The sequence below is a fragment of the Podarcis raffonei genome, chromosome 14 (assembly GCF_027172205.1).
Source record: "Podarcis raffonei isolate rPodRaf1 chromosome 14, rPodRaf1.pri, whole genome shotgun sequence".
NCBI lineage: Eukaryota > Metazoa > Chordata > Lepidosauria > Squamata > Lacertidae > Podarcis > Podarcis raffonei.
The window spans coordinates 6,569,891-6,596,460 of NC_070615.1; the positions used below are offsets into that span (position 1 = coordinate 6,569,891).

Genomic DNA, 26,570 nt, shown 5'->3' on the forward strand with positions numbered 1-26,570 from the left:
TTCTGGCTGAGTTTCCCCGGCCATTCTGGGCGGCTCCCAATCAAGTGTTAAAAACAATACAGCATTAAATATTAAAAACTTCCCTAAACAGGGCTGCCTTCAGATGTCTTTTAAAAATAGGATAGCTGCTTATTTCCTTGACATCTGATGGGAGGGTGCCGCTACCGAGAAGGCCCTCTGTCTGGGAAGGGGGTCAGCTGTGGCTGCTGGTGTTTCCCAGCAGACATGGGGAAATGATCCATATATGAGATCAATTTCTGATGATTCGTGCATGCGCTGGGCAGGTGAGAGGGAACTGCTGAAATGCAGGTTTAATATAATTTTTGCAAATGGGTTAGTGAGACTTTAGGAGGCACTTGGAAGATGCAGCAGCATTTTCCGCAAGGGGAAAAGTGTTTCTGGCTGATATACATTGGGCAATCCTGGTGTTTGAATACAGCTCTGGACCATGCCCCCCCCCTAAAATGTCGCTGCTTGTTGGCTGGGATGCCTCCCATCTTTGTACAAGGGGAATTGAAAATGAGTGGACAAGTCCAGAGAACCTCAGATGCTGTGATGGGGAGGGGTGAGAAAAGCTGAGCAGGGGTGGCTTCCAGAGCGTGGGAGGTGGGGGTGGCAGGATAGGGCTTCACTAACTTGCATTGCTCCTTCCCCTCCATGGGATTAGCTAAATTAGTCTTCACCAGCCTGGTGGCTTCCAGATGTTTTGAACTGCAGCTCCCAGCAGTCCTGTCTAGCGTGGAAAACAAAACAAAACAAAACATCTTAAACAGTTAGCTAGTTGAAACTTAGTTTTAATCCATTTTAAATCTGCATGCGTTTCCGTAAGAATGCAAGAAGAATCCTGTTGGATGAGGCCAAAGGTCCACCAAGTCAAGCATCCTGTCATCACAATGGCCAGTCAGGATCCAAGCACAACATCAGCATCCTTCATAAGATGGAAACAAGAGCTCCAAAGACAAAAAGCATACTTGGTTTTTAGATGGCACGTGGATGCATATTGCAGCAGGTATCATCTTAGAAGATGATATTCTAATAATATATTTATATGGTTTTATTGCTTGTGATTTTAGACTGTCTTGGGGGGCGAGTTGTGTGGCTGAAAAACAACATACAAATTCTGGGAATATATACATCCCATCTGGTGTGAAAGTGAAGAGAGAATAGTTCCCTGAAGGCGCTGCCAGACACCTGCAGTTTTTATATGTACCTGCCTTAAAATTGAGTCACTTTAAAAGTTTTGCCCAATTTGTAGGGAATGAAAGATAGATAGATAAGTGGCTTATAAGCAAACCTTTTTTTACACAGTACTTTAAGGTACTGTCAATTACAGTGTGCCTTACATCTTTGTCAATAAAGTTTTTCCTAATTATAAAGCTTTTCCTTATGATAGCCTTGTTAAACCTTTCAAGATCCAACACACCACATTCTTTGAATTATTTTAAAAGAAAATAAAACAAATATATTCACATGACTATTTGACAGAAGAGCATATGAACCATGAAAAACACAATGAATTTTTTGGAGACAATTTATTTGGCAACAGCAAATAAACAAGACTTCCAGAAATCTATTTTGTCCATACCCTGTTTTGTTTTGTTTAAAATTTTAAATAATATGTTAATTTTGGCATTGGAGCTAATTCCCAAAGCTTGCTTAGCCACTCAATACTCTGAGGTGATATTTGAGCCTTCCATTTCTGGGCAAACAACATTCTTGCTGCTGTTAAATAGATCAAAAGCAGCCACCTCCAACCTAGTGTTGCTCTCCAGATGTTTGGGACCACCCCTCTCACCAATCCCAGCCAAGATGGCTGTGTGATGCTGAGACGGATGGGAGTGGTAGTGCAATAACATCTGGGAGACACCAAGTTGAGGAAGGATGATCAAACAGATGGATCAATTAATACAAAAACACTGAACCCAAAACTTTTCTTGCTGAAGCATAATTCCTTTTCCATTGTGGGGGCCAAGGCTGTTGGCAGCCGGGTGACAAGAGGCAACATTGGCTGCTGCTACTTCATCTATTTCATGAGCTCCCTGCCCTCCCAAGCGCTGCAGCACTGAGCTGCCTAAACCAAAACATGAGTTGTCTGGGTGATTCCCTTTTCCAGGCAGTTGCCCACAAGGGACTGGTCTGAAAACATGGCGTGTATTTTATTTCTGAATGAACCCAGATGTGGACAGGACTCAAGAGGGGGAAAGGAAAATATATTAACGCTCCGCCATAGCAACAACTATCACTCACTGTGTTTATGTTACAGTAGCACCACTGATTGATTGATGCTGCTATAAAGCAAACTCTTGGGAAAACATTTCTTCTTATAAACAAAAAATAAATAAGGAACAAGAGAGAGGGGGAAGGCTGTGGAGAATGACAGATATATTTGGGCAGCATCTATGTGTGCCCCAGCAACCCTGTTCCTCCAGTCTTTCCACCATGAACCATCTGACAGCCAATACCTTGTCCCCTGAACCCTGAGGAGGAGACACCTCTGCTGCTGGACTCAGGCACCTGGGAGGGTCAGGAAAGCCCTGAGTAGCTTTCTCCAAGGCAGTCCCCACAGCTTGAAAAACCAGCCGCTAAAGACAAGGGCACCAGCACTTTAACTGGACAGATGGTGCTTGGGTGGAGGGGCTTCTATCTTGACTCCCTGCCCAGACTAGAGAGTTCTGCTGGTTGCTCCAAGATGTTTCTGAGACAACTTGCCTCAGTTGCAGGACTACTTAGCTCAAGTCCTTAACTAGCTCCTTAGTCCTTATTCAAACCCTGGCCTGGCCTCTTCCAGAACCCAGAGCCCACTGATCTCATAACAACCCACCCAAGAAGAGCCCTGCTGCAGCAAGATCAGACCAAAGGGGGGACCCACTGTTGAATAGTTTGTTTAAATCTTAGGGTTCATTATTGTTTCACAGGATGTGTACGGCTTTAAAAGCCAGGGTCATATCCTGACCTAGTTTTTACAGCTGTGTAGCAGGTGCTGATAAGTCACTGTAATTAGCTGTGTCAGCAATTGTGAATGAAATATAATGTGCAGTATGTACCTTATTCTGCCCTGGTGGGTGACGATTACAGACACTATGTAAGATGTGTGTTTGGAAAGTTGTTATTAAACCTTGCAAAGATATCTTTGCGTCTCTTCAGTGTTTCCATCTGTGTGGTCTACTCTGCACGCACTCTGCGACATGTTTCAATGCCCAATACCCAGTGGCTCTGGCGGGGGCGGGGGGGGCGGAGAGCAGGCGTGGGCGTGGCTGGTGGGCGTGTGTCCCAGGGGCGTGGTGCCCAGCCCATGGGGAGCAGCTGCAATGGCACCCCACTGGGATCATGACGCCAGGGGCCGTGCGCTCCCCCTCACCCCTGTTCCTCTGCCAGTGCCAATATCCACCTGTTACAACACTCTGTTTTCACAGTGCCCAACCAGGTGCGCATTAGGGGGGGGCCTGAAAGTAGGACCTGAACACAACAGCAACACTCTCCCCACCTGTGACTCCCAACAACTGGTATTCAGAGGCATTCCACCTCTGGCAGTGGAGGTGGTGGAACATAACCATCATAGCTAGTAGCCATTGAGACCTTGTCCTCTTCCATGCATGAGGTTGTCTTAATCCTCTTTTGGAGCCACCCAAGTTGGCCATCACTGCCTGTTTGGGAAGCCAGTTCCATAGCTTTAATACTCTTGTGTGAGAAAGCACTTTATTTTGCTAGTCCTGAACCTCCCAACATTCAGCTTCACTGCATGGCCCCTCTTCACATTCTTATATACCTCCATCGTGTCTCCTGTAACTCACATGTTTAAAAAACTAAAAAACTAAAAAAAAACCTTTCCTCGTGGGGGAGTTGCACCATCCCCTCGATCGTTTTGGCTGCCCCTTTCTGAACCTTTTCGAGCTCTACAATATCTATTTGGGAGTGAAGTGACCAAAATTGTACACAGTATTCCAAGTGCAGGCACACCAAAATGATCAAGGTGATATTAGCAGTTTTCTTTCCAAATTCATTTAATAATTATTTCTAACATGGAATTCACCTTATTCACAGTTGCTACACGATAATTTTTTCATTCAAAAATCTCATAAAGTGGCTCATGATATACATTATAAACATTAACTAACAATAAGTAAGAACAGTCAAAATATCCAGATAGTAATACCACCTAATTTTAGTAACAACCACAGCCAGAGCAACAACAAAGATCTCGGTTTCGAGAGAAATGTCTCTATTTGCCGCCACACTCATGTAGGGTAGCATTGCAAACAGCTCACAAAGTTTATACACATCTAGTCTGTTACTAAATTAAGAAGCAGACAATATATTATCTCTCTGTGCTTTGATTCTGGAATTCTTGCAAGTTTGTGGCTCCCTTTTAAGGAGTCAAATGTAATCTGCTCCCCATTCTCCAAAGACTTATTTGCATTTGTAGTTTTAGATATGAAGGGCCTTATTCCTTGGTGTTTTTGTTTGTAAAGCCCAGTAAACTGAGAATCAAGCTGTGTTGCCCAGAGATAAGCCCCATGTTTTTCAGTCCTGATTTGAAAAGCAGTGGCTCTTGAAGAAAGCTTAGGGGAAACTCCTGCTCAAGGAAATTAAATCAACTGTCTGTTAATCATAGCATGTGCCAACCCCCAAACCACTCTCCCAATCAAAGGACCGTTAGATGTCCCTTTCTGAGCCTTGGTTGCAATAAAGGGGGGGACCCATAAGGAAAAGTCATTTCCATGGGGCTGGCCAATAAGTGCTTCACAGTAGTTTTCATGCCAGGAAACATTGCATGTGATGCAATGACACAAACACTTTTCACTAAAGATAAATTGCATACCATGAAACCAAGAGCGGTATAAAGCAATTTCTGCAGCAATTAAGTCTGAGGGCCAAACTGTTCAGCAACTTTCAGTCCCCTTGAGTCAAATTCTGCCCACTTGGAACCCTCTTAGTTGTCAGCCTGGTGAGGCAAAAGTGGTGTGGTGCCATCTGCGGCAAGAGGCTTAGCTGCTTGGCAGTCGGATGATGGGATCAGAGGCTGGGAATGACACCGGTGTTGTTCCATTGGTAGCCTGTGGCAGAAAAGTAAAATGCTGCAACAGAATTTGGACCATCACTGCCATCTCTAGTGGCCCTGCGGGAAAATGAGGGGCTGATTGGTCTACTCTGTCTTCCAATAAACTGAGCCTTGAGGCACCATTTTGTTTCCCTGTCCTTAATGTTTGTTTTCTATGCTGAGTGACCTTGCATTTATTGCCTGTGTCTTATCAGTCTTAGGGCTTGTAGATTTGCAGCTTACTGTTGCAGATAAGGTAGTCCTGTAGCCCTTGCAACCCAGGACAAGGAAGAAAGGGCAGCTTCTTTTTGTGAGGGCTCTTCCTCTGCTACCAGGTGCAGCTTTCTACATAGAAAAGTGAGTTGGATTTTCTTTCCCTGAAATCGTGATTGCAGGCACCTTTCTCTCATGCAATCACTGACATATTTTGGCCTCATCTGATTCATCAAATGGTTAACCTCCAAGGTTTCTTAGCCATAAATCCCACCTGCAGCTTACCTGTCCAGTGCCTCTCAATAACATCAGCACTAGGTCTGCAACTTCTTAATTGACTACATCATTTTTAAAAATACAGTGGTACCTCAGGGTACAGACGCTTCAGGTAACAGACTCTGCTAACCCAGAAATAGTACCTCAGGTTAAGAACTTTGCTTCAGGATGAGAAAAAATAGTGTGGTGGCCGCGTGAGGCCCCATTAGCTAAAGTGGCAGCTCAGGTTAAGAACAGTTTCAGGTTAAGAACGGACCTCCAGAACGCATTAAGTTCTTAACCCGAGGTACCACTGTACTCTGCTAAAAGGTGTCTCAGTTTAGTGATGAACTGAAGCCTATACTTGTTTCTTGAATTTCCCCTCCCCCCTCCCTCAAAAAATAGGCCTCCATCTTCCTCTCTTCTAATTGCAGCGAGTGTGGGGTTTCCTTATGAGGTGGCCAGGGGTGATGTGCTTGTGTGTTTTTTCTTTTTTTTTCTTTTAAAAGATATTTATTGAGTTTTTCCATCTTTATACATTAAAAAAACAAAAAAGTTAAAAACACATAAAGTTTACAATCCTTATTTTCAGTAACATATTTCCCTGACTTCCCCACACCTCCCCTTCTTATATTCCAATTCAAATTGTTAATTCAACAAGTATTTGTCCCCAATTTTTGACCTTTTATATTTAATTCATTTTAAAAAAAACAATTTTAACTTATAAACATCAGTATTTAAACATCAGTGCTCATTCTTAAAACTTTTTTCTAAAGTCAACCCAAATTCCCTTCCACGAATTCCCCAATTTTCATACTAATAAAAAAAAATAAAAAAACAGATTATAATTCTGCACCCTTTGGATTCCCAACCCCCCCCTTTCCCGGTTTCAATCCCCAACAAATGTCCATCAGTCTTAGTCTACTATCAGCCTGGAGACCTCATGTCCGAGGCTCTTAATTCTCTCTCAATTCCTCTCTGCCGGTTTTTTTGGTAGTCCTTAATATTAAACACCAGATCTCGGAGAAGCTCTGTCCCGATAGGGTCCATATTTCTTCCAGCCAGACCTCCATACTTAAAAGTGGAGCCGGAATCTTGTTTCTTACTCCTTTTAAGTCCAAATGTCCCAAAAGCTCCAACTTTCACCTTAATCAAATTTGTAATCCATAGGTCTTCAGATCTCCACATAAGGAGATCTCTCCATTCTTCAATCTTCAATTCAAAACAGATTTTCATCATCCAGTACTTATTTTCCTTTGTAGCCATCATGTCAGGCCTCTGGCTCTCCTTTGTCATCTGCAACATTACATCTCCTCCTTCCTTTTCCTCAGAAACAACATATATCTCTTTCTCCACACTCTCAAATCTTTCAAGTTTCTCTTCTTGTCCAGCTGCATGGACTTCATGAGTCAAATCCTTATCAAATTCAATGAATTTGTTTACTGTTAAGTCCAGAGTTGCAACATTTGTAGCCAAAACATCAATTTGGCCTTGTAACTTTCCCAAGAGAAGAAACACTCTGTCCAATTTAGCTTGAATTTTTCCTCCTTCAGCCATTCTTGTAATGTCCCAAAATCCCCTCTAGAGGGATTTTGGTTACTTTATCTTCCTTCCAGTTCAAATCCAAAAATCAAGTTATTTTGTATCAGTTCTTCCTTGTTTTCAACAAAATATAACCAAATTGTAGCAAATATATCCAGCAGAGACAGCAGAAACAAAGTTCTCTTTTTCCTTCTTGACAGCTAATTTGACAGCTGTCAAATTCTTCTATATCTCCTCAACAGGCTCTCTCGCGGATCACTCCCGGGTCCGGGGGGGTGGCACTTCAGCTCTCAAAATTAGCTCTTATCCTCCAGTGAAATTACTTATACTGCCAAATCGTGAAATTAATGCCTTTTACCCAATAAAGAAGAAGAAATTCTCTCGACCTTAGTTAGCTAGTCCTTGCTTTAGATTATTTATAAGACGGGGAGACGGACTTCCTGTTTGCGCCTTCCCCGATCGTGCCTAATTAAAAAAAAAAAATTCTTTACAAATCCAATTTCCGTATTACTCACGGGTTGTTGCTTTTAGAGTCCAATTGTTCACAAGAAGAAGTCAGCGCTCTCCGACCATGGCATGCGGCTTCACTCCGCAGGAGAAGCAGTCGACTCTCAGCACCGCACTGCTCACCCCGTCCCCCGTTCCGAAGCCTTTAAAAAGGCTCCTTCGCGGGTCGGGGGGGCGCAAATGGTGCCCGCCGAGTCACCAAGTTCACAGGCTTCAATGCCTGTGATTTCTGAGGGTCCCTGCGTCGCCGCAGCAGCAAGACCCAGTTCCTGCGGAGCCGATTCCCTCTGGAGCTCGGAGGGAATCCGCCATTAGCTGATGGCGCTAACCCGGAAGTCCTGTGCTTGTGTGTTTTTTCTTTGCTTCACCTACCTCTCCAGCATTTTCATCTTACTTAGCTGCCCACATTTGCTGGTTTGAAAAAAAAGCCTCATGGGAGGAGCTACTTTATGGAAATTTCTGCTGGACTTTAAATCAAAGTCTCACAACAAATGAAACATCACTTGAAAAAAAGAGACAATGCATGTATTTTTGTAAACGATGAAATCTTTAATAAAAGCTTATTTTTAAAAAAAATGTTTGGGAAGCTAGGCAGGCTGGATACTGAGTGTGTGAGATCGCTGTACCTGCTGGTGGTTGTTGCTTTAAAAAAAATTTCACACCAATATCTTGTAAAGTAAAAAGTAGGAAAAAAGTAGTGATTTGCACAGTAGACTGTGCCCCTTGCTTCCCGGTGCTTTGCAGGAGATCCCAGCTGAGGGTGATGTGGGGTTTTCAGGAAGCGGTCTGTGGAAACTGGCAGTAGTACATTGTCTATTAACAAAGGGCTGTGTTTTGTTTGTTGTTTTACTTCAAACTTACTTGGTTACTTTTTACTCATACGCAAATGTAATGCATTAATTGATTGGCTAATTGACTAAAACCCATATGACTGATTGGCTAGGATTTCTGTAACCCACCCATTGTAGCAGGAGGTCATTGCAGTAGCTCTCGTTTGCCTAAAGTAACCTCTATAGAGCAACCTGGCTGGGGTTGATGGGCTTTGTAGTCCAAAAAAGCTGGAGGGCACCAGGTTGGAGAAGGCTACTCTAGAGAAAGCACTTTAAAGAGTCACGTGTTGGCTGCAGTAGGGACTTCATGTGAGTGTATGTATCTATGTGGCAGAGAGCCACTGTGCCTAATCTCTGACCGGTTCCTGGTGCAGCTGAAAATGGGTTTTGCCAATTGCTTGGGAAATGTTTGCAGCATGACCTGTAAAAGAAATTCATGCGTTATAGCAGCATTTGGCAAATGAAGTGCATTCTTAATGGAATTTCAGTTTAGTTGCAAGGATATATCCTTGTGAGACTGGTTCATTCATCTGTTGTCTAAATTGATCTCTCTTTAGAGGCCGTTTTCTTAAAGAAGAAAAGAATGTTCTTCTTAATAGGATAATGCATTCATTTTGCTTTTTGCTTGTTTTCTGTGTTAATTCTCAAGTTTTCATTTTTCTCCCCCTCTTTTAGCTATGTCTTCATTTGAAATCCAGCCACTTCCAGTGGAGGCGCATGAAGGGAGTGTGGCTCGCTTTGCATGCAAAATCTCTGCCAACCCTCCTGCCATCATCACCTGGGAGGTGAATAGGACAACCTTGCCAATAGCCATGGACAGGTATGGATACTTGGTTCTCTTGCACTAAACCTATTTATTACATCTGCATCTTACCATTCTTTTATTTTATTAGGGGGCCAAGGTTAGGCTGAGAGAACATGCTGTCCCCCAGTGAGCTTAATGGCTGAGCAGGGATCCAAACTCTGGTCTCCCTAGGGCCAAGTTCAGCATCCTGCTCTGCTCATCATACTGGTTCTCTGATTCATCAGGAAACTCTTCTCCCCTCCCTTTCCACAATCCTTTCAGAATAACTGCATTGCCGACGGGAGTGCTGCAGATCTATGGCGTTCAACAGAAGGATGCTGGGAATTATCGCTGTGTCGCCACAACGGTTGCCAACCGGCGCAAAAGTGTGGAGGCGATGCTCACGGTTGTCCCAGGTATCCTGATAATATCTTGTTGACTCTAGCATTGCTCCATTGCATCACCTGCAGGCACTGACTTCCCTCATGGGACAACTGCCCAGATTTTCACTGCGGGTCTATTCCTTCATAATTTGGGGCCTGATCCTAAAACTTGCTGTGCCACATTCATGTTTGGTGGCTCTCTGCTTGTATGTCAGCTGTGCATTTCCATTTAACTCTCTGCTTGCTTGTGCTTCTTATTTTTTTAAGCCTCCAACATTAAGCTTTTCCACAAGCCATCCATCATAGCTGGTCCTCAGAACATCACAACTTCCCTCCACCAAACTGTCATCTTTGAATGCATTGCCACAGGGAATCCAAAGCCTATTGTTTCCTGGAGCCGTTTAGGTGAGTCCTGAAACCGATCTTTGGCTCTTCACTTTGGGCAAATTAAAGATGGTCTCCTCTTTCATTTCCACCATCATTGTGCCAGATGAGGAAAAGGAAGGAGAGAAAGAGCTGGTCCAGGGGTTCCTCTTGTTTCCAATGTGTGTTTTCACACTATTGCTGTAGAACCGCGAGGGCAGGTTGGGGGCTGGGAGTGCAGTGATCAAATGAATGCTGAGATAAGTGCTGGAGGAGAATCCTCCAGGACTTCCCTAATAGGAGGCAAGAGTTTCTCCACAGACTAGTCAGTGTGGAAAGAGTGTAGGAAAGTTGACAGCCACTTTCCATCCTCTAAAGCAGCGGGGCAGAAGGAGCTGCGTTCCTCCAGGGGTCATGCAGGAGGAAGGGCTTAAGCTCAGTAGCAGAGCATCTGCTTTGCATGCAGAAGGCTCCAATGGTGGCACATCCAGGTCAGTCTGGGAGGGACTCCCTGCCTGAAACCCTGAAGAGGCACCACTAGGTCTGTGGTTGAGAATCCTGGGCTAGATGGATCCAGTGATCTAACTTGGTAGAAGGCAGCTTCCTATGTTGAGGGTCACATGCCAGTGGTGTGGGGGTGCCGGAACCCCCTCCCTCCCTACACCCCTTCTCTGTCTCACACACAACATGCCCCATTCATATTTTTTCTCGCACACACCACATGGCCCATCCCCTCCAACCATTCACATGCTTACAAGCACATGCTCCATTCATTCACAGTCTCTCTTATGTGCACACAACCACCCATTTACATACAGAAACATGCACCTCCTTCATCCATTCATTCTCTTACACCCACAATCCGTTTCCAACCCCTTCCTCTTCCCCTGTGGTCCTGGTCCAGATTGGGAGGCCCACGCCTGCACTTTGCATCAGGAAAAGCCTCCCATTCACTCCAGTGAGATATAAACCCCACCCCATGCAAACTGCAGGTGTGTATTGCGGGGAGAGGCTATTGTGGGTCAAGATCTTAGGATGGTGGATAGGATTCCTCTGCTCCTTGCTCATCCAAATGGGCCCCCTGTGTCTTCTGTTTGAATTGGGGAAAGAAGCTTCCATTAATTTCAGGTGGAATGCCTTTTCCTCTGCAGTTGCAGGCCAAATATCATCCAGACTAAGACTCTGGCATAGGGATTAATTATTTTGCCACGGCTGTGACGCCAGTGCAGTTCTGGCCTCTGCGCCTGCTGTCTTCATAGAAGAAAAGCTCCCTTTGGAGCATATGGGAGCTTTTCCCCAAACTGCAGCTGTGGCCCTGCTCTTAAAGCTTCCCAGGCCCCACAGAGTCAGCTGTGCCAATGCAAAGCTTCCATGATGTAAAAGAAGCAGGATTGCAGCTGATGAGCAACAGCACTGCAGGCAAGACTTGTCTTGTGTAGAAGGATCTGGTGGCCATTGCCGCTTCACAAATGGGATGTCTGGAACTGGATGTTGTCTGTTGGGGTCAGCTTCGCTACAGTGGTTGGAAAGTGTTTAAGAAGCAGGAAGCATGGGAATGCCAAGGGTAACGTCAGCACTGTTCCAGGACTGAAGAGGTTATGCCTATGCAAGTGTTTGGGATCAGGTCAGGATGCTTTCACTCAATTCTAACTAGCTGGATGTCCATCACACAAATTCTAGAATGAATTAGACTGGAGGTGGCTCACCTGTGGTCCTCTCAGATGTTGTGGGACTGCAGGTTCCATCACCCCTAACCGTTGGCCATGTGGGCTGATGGAAAGTCTACAGTTTAGCCACCCCTGGATTGGATTCTTTGCTAAAGTGTAGACTGGTGTTGAGCCATCACAAAGAGAACCTGGGCAATGAAGGGGGACTCCAGAAGGTGGAATTGGTTTATCCACCACCAAATAACATCTTCATTGCTGGCTTGTTCTCCCCAAACAGACCATAAATCCATTGACGTTTTCAACACTCGTGTGCTTGGGAATGGGAATCTCATGATCTCGGATGTGAAAGTACAGCACTCTGGAGTTTACATCTGCCGTGCTACAATTCCTGGCACGCGCAACTTCACCACTGCGATGGCAACACTTCTTGTGCTAGGTAAGCTGACTTTGAAAGCCTCTCAGGGTTGGGTGTGAAGCAGATTTAGCCACTGAAGAAATGGCGTTGCTCATGCAACATCAGCCTTTGAGAACCTGGTGTACTCTGGTGTTTTTAACTACAATTCCCACCAGTCCCAGGCAGCACAAGCATACTGTGTTACTCTGGAACAAAGCCTTCCTGTTGAGTGAAGGGTCTTGTTGCTTGGACTGGGGGGGCTGAACTGTGAAAATAAGCCAGATGAGGAGACTCTGTAGAAATGCTCTACAGGAGGCACAGAAGCAGAGATCCGCTAATAATAATAATAATAATAATAATAATAATAATAATAAATTATTTATACCCTGCCCATCTGGCTGAGTTTCCCCAGCCACTCATGTGTCACTTGATCTTAAATTTCATGCCTGTCCTAACCCAGAGGCTTGAAGTGATGGGTGATGAAGCAGGGTATGGAACAACTGTAAAATAGCCAAATACGGTAAAGGTAAAGGGACCCCTGACCATTAGGTCCAGTTGCGACCGACTCTGAGGTTGCGGCGCTCATCTCGCTTTATTGGCCGAGGGAGCCGGTGTACAGCTTCCGGGTCATGTGGCCAGCATGACTAAGCTGCTTCTGGTGAACCAGAGCAGTGCATGGAAATGCCGTTTACCCTCCCGCTGGAGTGGTACCTATTTATCTACTTGCACTTTGATGTGCTTTTGAACTGCTAGGTTGGCAGGAGCAGGGACCAAGCAACGGGAGCTCACCCCGTCGTGGGGATTCACAATAGCCAAATAGCATCTCATTAAAAATGGCTCAGACTTTGCAACTGCTTCCTGTTCCTCCCCCTTCCCACAAGAAAGCTACTCCGGACAAAGGTGCCTTGTAACTCTGCCCCCAGGTGCTCTGCATTTGGCAAGACTCTAGAGCAGGCATGGCCAAACTTGGCCCTCCAGATGTTTTGGGACTGCAACTCCCATAATCCCTAGCTAACAGGACCAGTGGTCAGGGATGATGGGAATTGTAGTCCCAAAAATATCTGGAGGGCCATGTTTGGCCATGCCTGCTCTAGAGGAAAGGGGGAGGTTTAACATATTCTGGGATCTTGCCTGAGAAAGATTTTGGTTTCAACTTTTGTTTCATAATCCCTCAGCTCCCCCTTCGTTTGTGGAGTGGCCGGAAAGCTTGACGAGGCCTCGAGCTGGCACTGCTCGTTTTGCCTGCCAGGCAGAAGGCATCCCAGCACCCAAGATGTCCTGGCTGAAGAACGGGAGGAAGATCCATTCCAACGGCAGAATCAAAATGTACAACAGGTGAGAACGGCCAGCTGCCCAATGACTCTGGAGCTATTGAGGACGTGTGGGGAGAGGTGCTCCTGCCAAGGTAGGGAGGTGGATTTGGAGGTGTCACAGTGAAGAATTGGCAGGTCTGACCCATGGATGGCGTGGCAGTGTATTCATTCCAGTGTGGCTTGTGGATTGGAGCATCTTTGCAGTTGGTTGTTTTTTTTTAATTTTGAATAATTCCAATCATGTTCTTTTCATTATTTATGTGCCTTTTTAATAGGAGTGAGCAGAATAAATACCTAGCAATAGTACTAAATAACAAACTTATGTCTGTCTTGCCCTTGTCACCACGAGCAATGTCCAACCACTGGTTTTAATGTTTGTTTGTTTGTTTTGTACATGGTACATCCAATCACTTTTAAAAATAAATAAAAATAAATCTGTACATATAAAACCAATGGTGCAAATATATGAAGCTGAGTTGGTGGACAGTTTGCTCTTGCTTCTTTTTGATTTTTCCCTGGGCTCTTGTTGTTTGTCTGTCTGTCTAGCAAACTGGTGATCAACCAGATCATCCCTGAAGATGATGCCATCTACCAGTGCATGGCCGAGAACAGCCAGGGCTCAATCCTGTCCAGGGCACGATTGACGGTAGTTCTGTCCGAAGACCGGCCCAGTGCCCCTTGCAATGTCCACGCAGAAACTATGTCAAGTTCAGCCATCCTTCTGGCCTGGGAGAGGCCACTATACAATTCAGACAAAGTCATCGCTTACTCAGTGCACTACATGAAGGCAGAAGGTAAGTATGGTATCTGTCTGATGAGCACCCTGAGCTGCTGCTTGGCTCCTCCATATTTTGGGCACAAGAGGCTTCCCTATAGAATGGATGGTTCTGGGCCTTTTTTAGGGCAAGGGCGAATGAATCTGCTGCAGTCTTGAGGACCAGCATCCTCCCTGACTGGAAAGGTGCAGAGAGCCCTCTTGGAATATTTCTCCTCTGACTCATGCAAGTTCCTCCATAGACTTCTGCAGCATTTCCTTTTATTTACCTTTTGCTCTCTAAATATTAATCTGACACCACTGGGATAAATCATATGAAGAACTGTAATGTGCTGCCTAATCTGTGGGGTTTTAGGTACTAGTAATACAATATTTGGGATGCAGGTGGCGCTTTGGGACCCGGGTGGCGCTGTGGGTTAAACCACAGAGCCTAGGACTTGCCAATCAGAAGGTTGGCGGTTCGAATCCCCGTGATGGGGTGAGCTCCCGTTGCTCGGTCCCTGCTCCTGCCAACCTAGCAGTTTGAAAGCACGTCAAAGTGCAAGTAGATAAATAGGTACCGCTCCAGCAGGAAGGTAAACAGCGTTTCCGTGCGCTGCTCTGGTTCGCCAGAAGCGGCTTAGTCATGCTGGCCACATGACCCGGAAGCTGTACGCCGTCTCCCTCGGCCAGTAACGCGAGATGAGCGCCACAACCCCAGAGCCGGTCACAACTGGACCTAATGGTCAGGGGTCCCCTTACCTTTACCTAATACAATATCTGGCTTGTGGTTCCCTTGAAATGAATGTATGCAGAAGTTGCTGGGCCTATTTTAAGGAGATCAAATAGCATGTGGCATTTATACTTCCAGTATCTTTTGAAAGCCAACTTTAATTGAAAGTGCAACTTTAATTTACTTTTCCACTGATTAATCAAGTTTATATTCTGTGTGGGTTGTTGGGCCCCAGACTGTGTTTGGGTGCATGTATGTCTATAATGGCACTTCAATATCTTCCCCAGACTCAGTGCTTGCATTCAGATTGACCAATGGAGGAAGGATATGGTAGTTGTCACCCTTCCTGCTATACCCTCCAAGCTAGATTACTTCAACATGCTGTATGTGGGGCTGCCATTTAAGAGTATTTAGAGGCTTCTGCTATGGAGGCAGAACTCCACTTTTTAGCAGGGAATAGATGGTCATGACTGTTGAAGAACTCCAGTCTTACGAGATCTGGAGTAGCATCTGTTGGCTTCCAGACATGGTTTACGTGCCAGTTTCAACCTTTTAAATCACCTGGGGTCACTTGAGGAGGCCCATCTCCCCATAGGAGCCTGGTCTTGTAGGTGGAAGTGTAAAGGATTCTCCTTCTACCCCTGAATCTCATGCCTCCCTGTTGTGTAGCAGTTACCTTGAGCCGTGGGTCTGGCATAGTGATCACTCAGAAGGACCTACTGCTCTCTCTCAGCCTCTCTGACCTTTTTAACTATTCAACATACCCAATATTTCCACACCTCGTTATGGAGGGTCGTTGAGGTATGCAAAAGAATGACCACCAGGTTGGTCTGTGTAAGAAATAAATTTACCTTCTTACATTTACAAAACACATTTTATAGACCAGCTTCTGTCTCGCCAGAATAAATACTGAAGGTTTCTGGAAATTATATGGGTACAATACGTTAACTGTTTGACAACCGATGGGCTGGTTAAAAGCAAGACTTGGCTGTTCATTCCCCCTGTTTAATTGGCCTTGTCTGCCGCACAAAGTGGATAGCCCCTGGTTCAGCTGCTGTAGCAGCAGCATCCTTAGCCTGTCCTGAAGCACTCTGGGAACTTTGTGGGAACTCTTGAATTGCCGGAGGTGTATCTGGTCTCACAGGCTCTTGTTTGAAGTAGTTAGCATTTACTCCTATGCTGCCTTTTCCACTGAAAAAAACTCCGCAGCTCACAATGGTTAACACAAAGACAAAATTCAAGCAATAAAATGCAGCATGCAAAAATGTAAGACAGCAAACTCCTGCCATCTTAAAACAACAGCCACCTAAAAGCCAAATACAACTATCACGCTCCATAAAGACAGGCCAGTCCCAGCCCACCCCCCAAAATAAATCAGTGAGCAGGAGCAAGGGGAAATTCTCAGACAACAACCCCTCCCTATAAAGGTACCGAGCAAGGGAGTGGCTGAAAAAATATGTACCTTGATGCTCCAGCACAATCTGCCCCCATGCAAAAAATGAGGTGGGTAGGTCTACATGCCACCTCTGGGGTCAGATGCAATGTGCCTCTGAGTCCCAGTTGCTGGAGTCTGATCCAACATCAGCTTAGCTCTTCTGACGTCCTTGTTTGTAACTGCACTGTCCATGGAGGGAAAGCCAAGAAGTTTCTTCCACTTGACAAAGCGCTGGACTTTTCACACAAGCCCGGTATTGCTCCATTCACTGTAAAGAAATGCAGGATTTCTAAAATATGCTCCAAAAATCTGGTCTTATTTTCCTCCACCTGCCTCACAGGCCGAATAATAAAAGTTAGCATTGACTACAAATTGGGCTAGGGGCAGAGGTAGCAGAGAGAGAAAACAAACAGGTGTCTGCTGAGAGCTACTTAAAGAAAAGAAAAACGTATTTCAAATTGGGGCAGGGGAGATGTTTGTGGTACTAGGGAGAATGGGGACTTGATGAGGGAGCGTGTTAATTCCTTGTTAGCGATTAAGAAAAGGAACAAAGGAATGGCTGATTGGGTGGGAGGGAGGGGGAGCCTGCCTTGTCTTCTCTGCTGCCTCTTCTAGGCGGGGGCCTCCTTTCCTCCCCATGGAGTCTTCCCAGCTATTCAAGACAAGAAGGAGCCCTTTCAGTTGGGTTCAGGGATCCTGTGTAGCAGGTCAGAAATCGTGCCACGCAGTTCCTAATTAACCAGCCATTAATTAGGGTGTTGTGAGATGCTCATAATCTTGCCTAATTAAAATGCTATCAAGTTAACTCAAAACTGTGGGAAAACCGACTGGTGGAATTTTTGTTGTTCAGTTTGTAGAGAGGTTCTGTTCTTAGGAGGGGAGGCTTAAACTGCTTCAAGGAGCGAGGTTTGTGGGTTTTTGTTTTTTTCACAAAGTTGACAAGCAATTTGGCATGAATTGTGCATTAAGGAAGGGCCTCTGGCTGCCGCCACCAGCTGCTTTCTGCTTTAGAGCTTTGCTCTATAGGAATGAAGCAGGACAAAGCCCCCAGCAAGCCTACCATGCATTTATGGGACACGTTTGGATGTAAATTGCTGCACTCATTAAGGAGGAAAAGCATGTTTTAAACTAATCCTTGTTGCTCTGTCCCTGAACTAAAACAGGTACACAGTCCTGTGTGTACCAAACAGAACAAATCTATTAACAGGATCATTTGAGTTAAAATGGGGAGCCAGGGGTCCAGAGCATCTTCGTTTTGATTTGGTTGGTGTTTTTAAGCAGCTACAGCAGAGCACTCACCACCCCAGGGTCCAAAATGAGAGGGGCCATATGAAGGTACATTCTTTCACCTTTGGTGGACGTGCCCAAAGATTAAGGCTTTCTGGGAGATGATCTATAATGAAATGAAAAAGGTATTTAAATATACCTTCCTGAAGAAACCAGAGGCCTTTCTCCTGGGCATAGTCGGCCAATTGGTGCCAAAGAAGGACAGAACTTTCTTCATGTATGCAACAACAGCAGCAAGAATACTCATTGCAAAGTATTGGAAGACACAAGATTTACCCACCCTGGAAGAGTGGCAGATGAAGGTGATGGACTATATGGAACTGGCGGAAATGACTGGCAGAATCCGAGACCAGGGAGAAGAGTTGGTGGAAGAAGATTGGAAGAAATTTAAAGACTATTTGCAGAAATATTGTAAAATTAATGAATGTTAAAATGATGTTGGATTGAAAATAAGAGGCACTAGCAACAAAGTTAGTGAGAATATGCAAAAATGAGTTGATAATGGATGAAAATATAGAGCTATAATAGGTTAAGGTATAGAGTTAAGATAAACGAAAGAGGGTAAGGATTTGCTGATCTGATTATTTAAATGGGAATACAAAAAGGGGAGGTGTGAGGAAGTCAAGTAAACAAGCTAATGAGTTTAAAGTTACAAAAAATGGGTTTGTTTTTAACTCTTTTGTATCTATTCATTTTTTTTGTACTTTGTATGTTTATCTTTCTTTTTTCTCTTTTATGTAATTTTGTATGCTTCTTTTTTCTTTTTCTTTTTTTTCTTTTTGGTATTTTGTAAATCTATGTTTTTGTAAAATTTCAATAAATATATTATAAAAAACAAAACAAAACGAGAGGGGCCATAAAGCAGGAGATCCAGAGGCTGTGATGGCTCCCCTCTTGTGCCTTCCTGCTTTCTCTTCACAGTTTGTTGTGGTTTAGTTTTCTGAATGGAGTTTTTGAGCTGAATCAGCACATCCACAGACCGCTTTCTGTTCAGCACATCCCAAAGGCCCATGTTCTGTAGCAAGGCACAGTTTGGTAGCATGAAACTGCTTTCACTCAGACTACAAAAGAAACCCCATTCTGACCCAGTCCAAATATTTTTCTCAGAAATGCCCCATTTTTAGTGGTTGGACTTACTTCCAAGTAAGAATGCCACCTTGTAGTTCAATCCTAAACCTCATTACATTCAAGGAAATCTCCCTGATTTATTCTTGCCTGGCTTAGGGCAATTTACCAGATAAATGTTGATAGGATCGCAGCCTTAAACATATAATCCTGTAGAGAGGTTTCAGGGGCATTTGTTTCTGTAAATTCTTTCTGCATTCCAGGTTTAAATAATGAAGAATATCAAGTTGTTATTGGAAACGACACAACACATTATATTATTGACGACTTGGAGCCGGCCAGCAACTACACCTTTTACATAGTGGCCTACATGCCGATGGGAGCCAGCCAAATGTCTGACCATGTGACACAACACACCCTGGAAGACAGTAAGTTCTTTTAAAAAAAATAATACTTATATCCTGCCTTTTCTCTGACAGGGACTCAAGGTGCTAAACAGCTAAAAACAGAAAAAGCAACAATTAAAAAACAATTAAAGAGTGTGTGTGAGAGAGAGAGAGAACGAGAGACTTAATCCTGTTATATCAGAGGGAAAACTATTCTTCTTTCTGCTTCTCCTCCCCTTAGTCCCTCTGAGGGCTCCTGAGATCAGCTTGACAAGCCAAAGCCCCACAGATATTCTCATCTCCTGGCTGCCGATTCCAGCCAAGTACCGGCGAGGCCAGGTCGTCTCGTTCCGCTTGTCATTTCGACTCAGCACCGAGAGCACCGTCCAGGTTCTGGAGCTCCCAGGCACGACCTACGAACACCTTTTAGGGGGCCTGAAGCCCGACAGCATCTATTTGGTTCGTATCTCTGCAGCAACTCGGATTGGCTGGGGAGAGGCCTCCCTGTGGACTTCTCATCACACGCCGAAAGCCACGAGTGTCAAAGGTGTGTCATCTTTTCAATTTAATATATGCCCAAATAATGGACCTTTCAACTGAAGTCACTGCAGAACATCTCTAGCAAGCTAACCTGAATTGCCCCTGGTGTCCTTTCCTTTGAAGTGTTGTCCTTGTATCCCTGTGGCTCAACTGAAGTTTATATTTGCTGCTTCATGAACTCATTTCACCTGCATTTTATGATATGGGGCATTAGTTTTGCACAGACTTTGTACTGGCTCTGTAGGCTGTGTAGCCGTGGGTGTGATGCACTGGACCTCCCAGGGGTTTTACAGGAAGGGAAGAGCCATGGCTCAGTGATGGTGTGTGGGAGAAACTCCCTGGCATTTCCAGGCATGCCTGGGAGAGACATTTCTAGGTTGATCTAGGTGGGTTAATGGTCTGACTCAAGATAAGGCCGCTTCCTTGTTTTCTGCTTGTTCCTCCAATGTGAAAAACAACTCCCCTTCTTTTCCTAGCACCAAAATCTCCTGAGCTGCGTCTGGAGCCCCTGAACTGCACAACGATCGCGGTGAGCTGGCAAAAAGATTTGGAAGACACGGCAGCTATCCAGGGCTACAAATTGTACTACAAGGAAGAAGGCCAGCAAGAAAACGGACCTATCCTGCTAGAGGCCAGTGACTTGACACACACCATCAGTGGCCTGGGTGAGTTTGCACACAGCTTCTGCCTTCTGTATTTCTGAAGGAGAAGCCACGCTCATTTCACAGTAGAAGTGAGGGGCAAAGCTTTTTGTTAGAGCCACTTGTGTGATGATGGGGAGATTCCCCTTTAAATGCATGTGGAGTCACTTGCCTCCCCTCAGAAGGAATGACCGGATTGAATTGCTTAAATATGGGGCAGCTCAGAGGTTATCTAAAAGCTGGTTTTCTTCTTGCATACAGATGGACAATTAAGAGTCGCCTATATTGGAAGGCCTTTGATCTGTGAGGGTTGCTATGCTTTATTCCTTAAAAATTCCCTATCCTGAGGTTGATTCAGCTAAATACCTCTGCTACTATGGGTAGTATTTGTGGCTTTTCTCCTGCAACTGGTTATTTTAATGGTTTTATTAGCAACTTTGAATATAGTTTATGCATAAAAATGATATAAATAAATATGTTCCTGAACGTTGACATTTACCTAGGATTGTAGGAGACCCACAGAGAAATGCTGGAAATATTTTTACCCTGATTTTTTTGTATTTATTACTTGATTTATATATCCTCCCTTATGATGCAGTTATTCCATCAAGACAATGTTCAAAATTTAATAAGTGGTGGTGATGATGAAGGCATGATCTGGTAGACACTGTATACTTGGAGTTCCCAAAAACTCTTGACAAAGTACCACACCAAGGATTCCTGAGTCCTCTTGTGGATCAGGAATTGGCTAAGAAACAGGAAGCAGACAGAAGGAACAAATGGACAGTTCTCCTGATTAAGGGATATAGAATGTGGGGTCCTCCAAAGATTGGTATTGGGACAGGCGCTCTTTATCTTATGTATTAATGGTTTAGCAATATTTTGGCCAAGCATGCTGATGATGCCAACTTGTTTAGGGTGATAAAAATTAAAGGGAATTGCAAGGCGTTCCAAAAGGATCTTTCTGAACTGGGCGGGTGACTCTCTTACTCATTAAGATAGCAAATGTGATCCAGTGCAAGCAATTGTGAATTGATACATGTTGGAGGTAAAACTTCACATACATGTTCATGGGGTCTGAACTGGCAGTGACTGAGCAGCAAAGAGGTCTTGGGGTCACAGTGTATAGCTCAATGAAAATGTTGACCCATTTTGCAGCAGCTGTGAAAAGGGCAAATTCCATATTTGGGATCATTGTGGCTTATCACTAAGCACATAAATTTATCCCCTACCTAGGTTGATTAGGAAAGAAATCTAAATAAAAGTTTTTCTCTATCTTTCAACATTCTCGAACCTGGAGCCATCCAATAAAGAAGAGTGGTTGGAAGTTCTGGACAGTCAAAAGGAAATCTTCTGTCTTGATGTTATGTCTTCTACGTTCCTGTATCTTTAAAACTGTTTTGACTGAACTCTAAATAACTAGCTGGGTCTAGTGCGATAACTTGGAGTAGAAAGGAGAAAGAGAGCACTAAGGAACTCCCTGTTTTTAAGGTGCCAGAATGGGATTTCCTCCCCACCTTGGGGCTGGGATGACACTAGATGATTGACTGAATTATCAGAATTAAATCATCACCGCAGCCAGGTCAACTGGCCTCTTTACCACACTCAGATTCACCCCCTTCCTCATGTGTTATTACTCCAGAAGAAAGAGAGATTTTTTTAGACAGAGCAACTGCCAAGTCTTCTCAGTGGGTCAGGGTCCATATGTGGTCCTTTCAAGATCCTGCTTCTGGTAGCAGGATGGGAGCCACTGAGCACAGACCAGAATACAAAAGGGTCAGCAGTGGCTCAGTCAAAGAAGGGATGCCTCTTCTTTTAAGATGTCATTGATCTGTCTTTGGACAGTGTATCCTGCTGAAAGCATGCGGATATAGACCGGCGCACCTGGCTCTCCTTATTGCAGAGCATTTCAGAGCCTTATAGTAAAACGGGCTGGGATAATCATTTAAGGATAAATGTTGTCACTGCAGTTGCGGCCGCTTAGCAAATGCCCTCTAATGCAAAATGCAACTTGAGCCAGCGTAGTTGTGTTGTCACATTGGCTATGAAGTGCCTGCTCCGATACCGTGAAGTCTCTCCCGACATGCATGTGTGCTGGTCACCTAGCGTGTTTCAGAAATGGTGTCACTGCTGGAAAGCTTTGTCCACCGGTGGTCTCCCTCTCTCCAGCTCAGCTTCCCAAAGAGCCTGACTGTGGTTGTTAAATTCCCAAGTGGCAGGCAGGTATACTCAAGTATACCCGGAAGATGAAGGTGACCTGGAAACTACAACTAATCCAGAATGCGGCAGCAGGACTGGTGACTGGGGGCGGCCGCCGAGACCACATAAAACCGGTCTTGAAAGACCAACATTGGCTCACAGTACATTTCCGAGCACGATTCAAAGTGTTGGTGTTGACCTTTAAAGCCCTAAACAGCCTCGGCCCAGTATATCTGAAGGAGCGTCTCCACCCCCATCATTCTGCCTGGACGCTGAGGTCCAGCGCTGAGGGCCTTCTGGCGGTTCCCTCATTGCGAGAAGCAAAGCTACAGGGAACCAGGCAGAGGGCCTTCTTGGTAGTGGCGCCTGCCCTGTGGAACACCCTCCCATCAGATGTCAAAGAGAAAAACAACTACCTGACATTCAGAAGACATTTGAAGGCAGCCCTGTTCAGGGAAGTTTTTAATGTGTGACATTTTAGTGTATTTGGGGTCTTTGTTGGAAGCTGGCCAGAGTGGCCGGGGAAACCCAACCAGATGGGCGGGGCACAATTAATAATTAATAATTAATAATTTATTATTATTATTATTATTATTATTTATTTATTATTATTATTATCATCTGCCTGCATGCATGTGGAGCAACTTCAGCAAAATTAGTGGGGCCTTAAATCTGGATTAACTGGTGCGAGGATTGCAATTAAGATGCTGCTATCAGACTGTCTGCTCTGGCAGCATTCCTAGTTATTCGTGTGGTAGAATTAGGAATCTCTGGGTTCTTTGTTGCTGCCCTCTGTGACATTTTCTCCCCCTCACCTCCACCACATGCTGTCAGACCAGATCTTGTCTCTGGGTGTTTGAGTCTCTCCTTTGTGCCCGCTGTTTATTTTTTAACAGAATTTTTCAGCATGCTTTCTCTTTTGCACTCCAACCCCTGTGTCAGTGGGACTAATAAACACAGCAGCCATGTTCTGGGCTACTCTTCTCCAAATAAATATATTGGCACACTTAGTGACATTTATGTCACAACTTTCCCCTTCCCCACACACATTTATTTTTCTGCAGGATATGCACACACATATACACCCCTGCTTCCTGCTCCAGTGTAAAATTCCGTCCCTGTTGCCACTTGGCTTTCCTGCAGGAGCTGACTCTGTGGAGCATGCCTTGCATTTTTGCCCCTAATTTTAATCCTTCTCGCTCCACACTTTGCAGAGAAACTCCCCTGTTGTGGCACTTGGCACATGTCTTCCTCCAGCTTTTGTTTCTGTAATATTCTCCAGATATTTCTTGGCTTCCTGTGGGTGTTTGTTTGTTTGTTTGTTTGTTGGGAAGGATCTCTGGTGTGCAGCAAAGTGTGGAAACCAAACCAAACAAGAAAGGACACACTGCAACCGTTTTCATAAGTTCTTAATACATCTTCAAGCAACTGGGCTAGTCTGCAGTTTGGAGGTAGAGGACTTAGCAGGCAGCAGGCAGCTTTGGAGGTAGAGGACTTAGCATTGCCTTGCATGCTCAGGGACAGAGTTGGGGGAGCGCTAGACATTTGGGGTTGGAGGTTATTTGAGGGTGGGATGGGAGAGAATTGGAGCTTCAAGAGGGGGCGATTAAAGGTAGAGTTTGGGAGTGGCAAAACCTGTACTACCTGTGGATTATGCTTTGAAATGATTCTGAAGGTTTCTTGAGTACCTTCTTGAAATATACTCAGAGTCGCAAAGTGATTTCATGCTCTTTATTCAGCTCATAGTGGTGAGGAGGAATGAATGAAAGTCCCCTCAAAGTATCTGCTTTATATACATTATTTACACAATGGGCTGCACATGATTGGCTAATTCTGGAATTCTACTGTAAGCCAATCAGGTTGTGGATTCACTTCTATCTGGAGAATGATTGGGTGGTTCCTGCCAACCAATCATACCACTGCATTGTTCTAGGACCAATCAGACTGCTGCATTCTGAATCCTATTGTTCTAGGACCAATCAGACTGCTGCTTTTTGGATCCTATTGTTCTAGGACCAATCAGACTGCTGCAGTTTGGATCCTATTCAGCTCAGTACATAACATTCTGGAGATCTTTAGGATGGTTTCTGTCTCTTCTCCCTGCCCTCTAAAAGAACTATGCTGCCTTTAAGATAATATCCTAGCAAATGCCACTGTGCTCACACAAGGCGATGAAGGAAGGGGAAGCTGGGGCTCTCTTGTCACCTTACTCAAAAGAAGCAGCCTGGGCAGTGCAGGCGTCAACCACCTCTGCCTTCCTCTGACCCTTTTGACTGTTTTCCTGGAGAACTCCAGGAATTCGCTCTCTGGGTACTCAGGACAGGATAGGCTCTGTGTCTTGTGCTTTAACCTAATGGTGGCTGCTTCCTTTGTGCTGCAAGAATTATGCCAGTTGGCTTGAGTAAAGCTTCTAGTGGTGACCCTGGGCTCATGCTGGATATTCTAATCCCACAGATGCCTCAGCTTAAGTTTTTCACCAGTTTAAGTTTCCTTAAGGCACATGCTGAAGAAGGCTTTGCGGAGGAGGAAATGCAGTGGTGTACGCTTGGCTAGCACATTTGCTATCTATTGTGAAAAGTAGCGCTGATAGCCAGAACAACAACAACAACACTTAATATATAATACAATACAATATAATATTATTTATAACCCCACCCATCTGGCTGGGTTCCCCCATATCTAAAAACATAATAAAAACATCAAGTGTTAAAAACCTCCCAATACTGGCTGCCTTCAGATGTCTTCTAAAAGTTGTGTAATTCTTTATCTCCTTGACATCTGAAGGGAGGGTGCCACTACCGAGAAGACCCTCTGCCTGGTTCCCTGTAACTTTGCTTCTCGCAGTGAGGGAACCAGCAGAAGACCCTTGGAGGAGGACATCCGTGTCTGGGCTGAGCGATGGGGGTGAAGATGCTCCTTCAGGTATACTGAAGGTATACATCACATGGTGTGTGATGGCTTGAGATTCAGGTTTGAATGAAGGAAATCCGGGTCCAAACCTCTTTTCAGCCCTACAACTATCTGAGTGGCCTTGGGCCAAATGTGCTTCTCTCTGTTTAACCTGAGCTGTGAGTTAAGCTGTGACTCTGTGTTCTGGGGGAAGAAGGGCAGCCGCCCTCAACCTTTTGCCATTTGTACCCTCATGTCTGAAGTGACAGAGCAGCCTCCAGGGGAGTCTAGCTGCAAAATGTCTTGGGGAACCTGATGAATCAGCAATTGGGGACCAACAGTAGTATCAAGGCAGTGTGACAGAGTGAGAGCAGCGTCACTCTTCCTTTGGGAAGCTACCACACAACCCTATAACAGCACTGAGAAATGGAAAGGAACAACACCCTCACATGGAAAAGTTGTTGTGAACACTGCAATCATGGCTTTCAATGGAAAGCGTCCTCTTTCTTCTCCCCCCCGACCCCACCAGTACAGTGGCCTATATTTTCTGTTGGTAAGAATCTGTTTGTAAGAATCCCAGCTTGAATTAATCTCAGTGCCCCCAAGTTGTGAAAAACTGAACACGATGAATTCCCACTGTAGGGAATTTGTAGGATACGGAAGAGGTAAGGTGATATCTGTGGGACTCCCCATTTGATAGAACCCGCCCCAGTTTCTGTTGACCTCCACATTCTCTGCCCCAGGCTGGCCTGAGGTTGGGCTTTTGCAGCTAAAGTAAACGTAGACATAGCCAAAGTCTGTCTTGCTTTTAAAGAAACACCACAGGAAATCTTTGCACTAGAGGCAGCTAGTAGTTTGTGTTGCCGAAGAAGAGAAGGACATCTTGCTGCTCTTGGGAGGAAGTTCACCATGTGTTGGTGGAGAGTTTGATTGACCAGAACAATAAATATTGTGATCCTCTGGTTTCTGCTTGCACTTGGGCAGGTATTTACTTTCTCTGATTCCATCCTTATATTAAACTTCTTCTGTGGGAAGAGGTTTTTTTTCTGTCCCAGGAAAACTAGTGGAAAGTATTGTTAAAGATAAAATGACCTAGCATATAAAAGAATAAGCCTTACTGAAGCAGAGTTAACATGGCTTCTCCAAGGGTAAATCCTGTTTCAATAGTTCCTTGAGGATGTCAGCAAGTACCGTATTCTTCACTCTATAGGACGCTCACGACCATAGGACGCGCCTTGTTTTAGAGGGGGAGAACAATTAAAAAAAAATCCCCCCCTCTCTGCTCAGCTCCCCTTCAGCGAAGCAGCAGGAGAAATGGAGCCCCTTCCATTTCTCCCCCCGCTTCGCTGAAG

At 44.8% G+C, this 26,570-nt stretch overlaps 1 protein-coding gene across 2 annotated transcripts in view; it reads left to right on the forward strand.

Moving 5' to 3' along the window:
• Window positions 1-26,570, forward strand: part of PRTG (protogenin) — an 87,691-nt gene that overhangs the window by 27,277 nt on the left and 33,844 nt on the right. For both annotated transcript variants that reach the window (XM_053365839.1, XM_053365840.1), the window contains exons 3-11: window positions 9,061-9,205; window positions 9,452-9,585; window positions 9,820-9,957; window positions 11,860-12,018; window positions 13,152-13,311; window positions 13,836-14,083; window positions 18,827-18,991; window positions 19,191-19,496; window positions 19,966-20,154. In XM_053365839.1, the coding sequence (XP_053221814.1) occupies window positions 9,061-9,205; window positions 9,452-9,585; window positions 9,820-9,957; window positions 11,860-12,018; window positions 13,152-13,311; window positions 13,836-14,083; window positions 18,827-18,991; window positions 19,191-19,496; window positions 19,966-20,154 (1,644 nt within the window). The remainder of the gene's footprint in view (window positions 1-9,060; window positions 9,206-9,451; window positions 9,586-9,819; window positions 9,958-11,859; window positions 12,019-13,151; window positions 13,312-13,835; window positions 14,084-18,826; window positions 18,992-19,190; window positions 19,497-19,965; window positions 20,155-26,570) is intronic.